The 5,089-nt window shown below is 32.4% G+C and overlaps 1 protein-coding gene across 1 annotated transcript in view; it reads right to left on the reverse strand.

The window, feature by feature from the left end:
- The window catches only part of LOC123011703 (zinc finger protein 609-like), a 62,637-nt gene that overhangs the window by 28,828 nt on the left and 28,720 nt on the right, over nucleotides 1-5,089 (reverse strand). Inside the window, exons 3-4 of the mRNA XM_044409287.1 lie at nucleotides 430-729; nucleotides 4-334 (exon numbers count right to left, since the gene is read on the reverse strand). Of these exons, the coding sequence (XP_044265222.1) occupies nucleotides 4-334; nucleotides 430-657 (559 nt within the window). The 5' untranslated portion in view covers nucleotides 658-729. The remainder of the gene's footprint in view (nucleotides 1-3; nucleotides 335-429; nucleotides 730-5,089) is intronic.

The raw sequence follows: 5,089 nt of genomic DNA on the forward strand, positions 1-5,089 counted from the left end.
GCGTTGCCGCCGCCCCCTTCTGTCCCGCCTTATCGGCCGACGAGTGCTTGTCTCTGATCTTGTCGCGGCGGTGGCCACTCGAACCGCGCTTACTGTTGCCCCCGGGGGCGGCGCCGGGGGCGGCATTCACACCGGCTGTGTGCTTCCCCTCGGCAGTGCCGTTCAACTCGTTGGATTTCACAATTTCGTGTTTGGCTTCCGAGGTTTTAGTACCCGGTTTCGTGCGTTTGATTTTCATCTTCAGGCCTTTGTCGACGGTGGCTGAATGCTCGATGGCCATCTTGGCGGTGGCGGCCGCTTTGGCGGCTTGCGGGCCTCCGGCGTTCGCGGCCATCTATTCATTTTTTAAAGAAAAAAAAAATTATAGTCGAGCAGCGTAGCACCGAGGGACTTAACAAATAAAAGGATATATGTCAAGTAAGAACTTACAGTGTGGGTGTTGGCCCCCTCGTTGGTCTTTTCTATGTCCGCATCCAAGTCGATAATGAGATCACCGATTCCTATATCCCATTCGTTGTCATCGTATTCGAAATTTGTTGAGGGTTGGGTGGTGGTGGTTGTGATGTCTGGCTTCGCCGTGGCGTTCCCTGTCCTGGAGTCCGCCACCCTCGGTCGGTGGCTCGCGTCCTGCGAGCTGGATCTCATTGGGGCCGCCATGCGATTGTCCGGGCCCCGCCGACGAGTCTTTGCCCCGCGGCGCCCGACAACTCCACACACTGCATCTTACCCCTGAAACAAAGAGATTTCTTCAACAAAACAAAAAAAAGCAATTTTACAGCACTGCGCCACCACGCCCCCGACGAATATCTCTGATCACAAAACTTTTGAAAAAATTATTTTATGTACTTTTCTGACTCTCTTTGACCTCTAGAAGTGCATTTAGCTCGATTATAAAGTTTTTTTTTATTATTAATTTTATTAATTTACTCTTTTTATTAACTTTATTACTCAATATCTCAAAAACTATGCATCGTAGAGTATTCTAACTAGTTGAATCGTGTTCAGCGAGTAATTTTACGTCTAGAAAACCATATTTCAACCGTTTTTACGATTTTTAGTAAATTGACTAATTTTACGATTTTACTACCGCTCACCTTCAAAAACTCGAAAAATTAATAATTTTTTAAACTTGCCCAAATAACGTTTGATGGACTTTTCTGAGTCTTTAGCACCTCTAGAAATGTAAAAAACGTTAAATAAATCAATTTTGTAGTTGACAATTTTTTTTGAATTTCTGTCGAGATTTTGGTCAATTTTTGCCAATAACTCACTTCATCATTTTTCAGTTAGAAGCAATTATTCGAAAAATTTTCGAAAAATGTCGTTTACAGGCTAAAAAACTACAAAATTAAATCGAAATTAATATGTTTTTGCTTGTTTCGATCGATTTAGTTCGTTTTAGAACTAGAAGCTCATTTATTTTGCAAAATTTTCTCCATAAAAATCACTAAAACTATTGATATTCGTGTTATTTTGTATATTTCACTAGATTTAAATGGTTTTTGAGCAACATTAAAGCAAAAATAAGCCGAGAAATCATAAAATTTAAGCACATTTTTGTGGTATCTCAGTTTTTTCGCGATATTTCGCTAAAATAAACCAAAAAATCAACAAATTAAATCAAAAATTGCATTTCTCGGGCGTTCTAACATTCTTCAGCTAGAAACGCAATTATTTCGCAAAATTGTGTTAAAAAAAGCCATCAATTCAACAAAATGGATCTAAAATTGTGTTATTTTTACCTTTTTCTAGTATTCACGAGTAAGCACGTTTATGAGATAAAAACAAAAAATCGGAAAATTTTGTTTCTAACGATTTTATTAAATTTTTCATTTACTTTTGATTATTGTTAGATCGTATTTTTCGAGTTTTTTTTTTAATTAAAACTTGAAATTGTAAGATCTATTTATAAATGTGTTATTTTGTTTGTTGCTTAGATTTGGTGCATTTTGTAACGAAAATTTTGGCTATTTTTTAAATTTTGTGTAATTTTCATTAGTTTCAAGCCTATTTACTAACAAAAAAATACGTTTTCGGCTAATTCGTGTGCCTTTTTGCTTATTTATTAATGAAAATCTAACATTTTAAACAGATTTTGCTGAATCGTTTTGAAAAATCCAAAATTGGGCGTAAAAATGTTAATTTGAGCAGTGTTTTCAAAAAGTGACTTTAAATTTTAAAATTGTGGTCAATTAATCGCAAAGATTTGCTGAATGCAATTGCAGTGATAACAAGACTTTTTTCAGCTAGATTTTTCAGACATTTTTGCTTGATTTAATTCATTTTTAAGCGGAAATTCTTCTCATTTTACGAGTTTTATTAAATTAATGCAACAAATCGTAAAATTTGACCTTTCGGGTGTTTGTCGTAAATTTTTGCTTGATTTTCAATAAAAATCCAAATGATTTTAATAGATTTTGCTTGATTGAAGCTAAAATTTGGATTTTTTATTTGATTTGATTATTTTCAAATCGAATTCCTGGATATTTTATTAATTAAAACGTAAAATTGCAAGATTTGAACATCTTTGAGATATTTGTGCTTGATTTAATTCATTTTTAAGCGGAAATTCTTCTCATTTTACGAGTTTTATTAAATTAATGCAACAAATCGTAAAATTTGACCTTTCGGGTGTTTGTCGTAAATTTTTGCTTGATTTTCAATAAAAATCCAAATGATTTTAATAGATTTTGCTTGATTGAAGCTAAAATTTGGATTTTTTAATTTGATTTTGATTATTTTCAGATCATATTTTTCGAGATTTTATTAATTGAAACGTGAAATTGCAAGATTTGGTTATAAATATGTTGATTCTGCTTGTTTCTTCGATTTGATTCATTTTGTAACGAAAATTTTGTCTATTTACATAGTTTCAAGCCCATTTACCGACAAAAAAACACTTTTTCGGCTATTTCGTGTAGTTTTTTGCTTATTTATTACCGCAAATCTAACATTTTAAACAGATTTTGCTTTCAAAAAAATTCAAAATTGGGCGCAAAAATGTTATTTTAAACAGTTTTATCTTATTTTAATTAACGAAGTGACTTTAAATTTTGAAATTTTGTTCAATTATTCGCAAAGATTTGCTGAAAAGCAATTGCAATGATAACATTTTTTTCAGCTACATTTTTGAAATATAAGTCCCGACTTATCGGTGATAACCTCTTATGTTTAGCACCATTGGAAAGAAAATTTAATTTTCTCTCATATACAAAAAAGATCAGCGTTCTACGATAAGAAAATTTCTGATAAAAGTCAAAAATAAATTAAAAAAAACTCCTTCAGCTGTAGCTCGCTTAGGATGCATTTCCGGACATAAGTCCATAGGAACTTTTTTTCATACTTTGACATGGGAAACCACCCCCCAAAATCATCCTATACAGAGTGTTTCACATAATTTTACAAGGCCTGCGCCTGTAAGATGCAATCAATAATACATATTCCGACACGAACTCGATTACAAATTTTGAAAAATTGGATCCTCTCTAGTTTGTTCACCCTTTACAACGTTTTTTATTAGTTAGTGATTAAGATAGATAAACTAGAATCATATTCATGCCATCTCTTGATAAAACAAATGATAATTGTTTCTGAAAAACTGTAGTTTATGACTATTAATGAAACAGTGATTAGTTTGACAACTACTGTCATGGGTTTCCAAAAATTAAATAATTAAATGTGTATTTTTTGTATCTAGTGTTGTGTGCATTTTGTAAAATTGTGTGAAACACCCTGTATAGACACAAATAAATCGACCAATCAGAAGTTTGCAAAACCCAAAGTTTGATAATTCGTGTTATGCAAACTGTAATCGTATGCAATTAGCGTGATTATGAGCCAAGATAATGAAGATGTCGGTCATGTCACCCACTCTCCACCAGAGCGAGTGAGAGAGCACCCACTCGAAACTAATTTACTGTTTCAACTACCGGCCGTTACACGAACACACGCCAATTCTATTATTAAACGACGTGTGTTGTTGTAACAGCTGTATACATATCCACCACCACCACCATCAGGCACTTTTCGAACCGAAACATGTCTCGAAAACTAAAACTATTGGCGACAAAAAAAGTCATATCGTGACAACTTGACAAATTTTATATCATTTTCTTCGTCTCAGTGAGACAAATCAAATGCACTAAAAAAAAATTCAAAAAGTCCACACACTTTGAACTAATTAATTTTTTTCTAATTTAAATGAATTTAAAATACTTTAACTTTAAAAAATCATTACTCAATAACTATTAGGCCGATTTCCTTCAAATAAAGAACATTCTAAAGGGATGAACTTGTCCTTTAGAATGATATAAAATTTGAAATTGGATATTGGCAAACTTTTCTTCGAACAGTGTTCGAAAAAGTTCGAGGTAAATCGAAATAATCTAAGAAAAACCCTACGAGTATTTTTTTTTTCTTCGTCACTATCGGATAGAGCATCTTTTTATTAGTAAGAATCCAAATTTTTAAAATAATATACCGAGTAGTTTTTAAGATATGATTTTTTGAAGTTAAGGTTTGCTAATCAAGGGGAGAAATGCATGTTAATCTCATTTAAAATTGCATTTTTATAAAAGTATTTGTTTTAAGACTCTTCTTTTGCTTAAAAATGGTCAATTGCACCTTCTTTGTTCTAATTACAATAAACAAAAACTGTTTCTTTACTTAAAACAAATAAATAGTACCTGCGTACTAATTAAAGCAAATAAAGAGTTTTTTTGTTGTAAAAATGACCACTGATCATTGAGCAAAGAGGATCTAGAAGTTTAAGACACGAGTCTTAAATATAAGGGCAAATCTTTTTCAAATCAAACCACTTTCCATTCAGATTTCGACTTCACTTTGTTCTAGTTTTCTGAACTTTTTTTGAAAATGTTCTGAGCAAATGCTTTCTGATCACTTTCGAGTGATGTTAAATGCACCTGATTTATTTTGTTGGTAACAATATTATTATTATTAGTAGTACCTAATAAAAACCATTTATTATTAGGAATTAAAATGATCAAATCTAACCAGAGACAATTTAACATAACTCTCTCTTTAATTTATTGATAGCTTTTTAATAAAGTTGCAATTGACAAATAAAATA

Source organism: Tribolium madens, unplaced genomic scaffold, assembly GCF_015345945.1.
Source record: "Tribolium madens isolate multiple individuals breed KSU strain unplaced genomic scaffold, Tmad_KSU_1.1 Scaffold_91;HRSCAF=231;Tcas5.2_LG7, whole genome shotgun sequence".
NCBI classification, from domain to species: Eukaryota; Metazoa; Arthropoda; class Insecta; order Coleoptera; family Tenebrionidae; genus Tribolium; species Tribolium madens.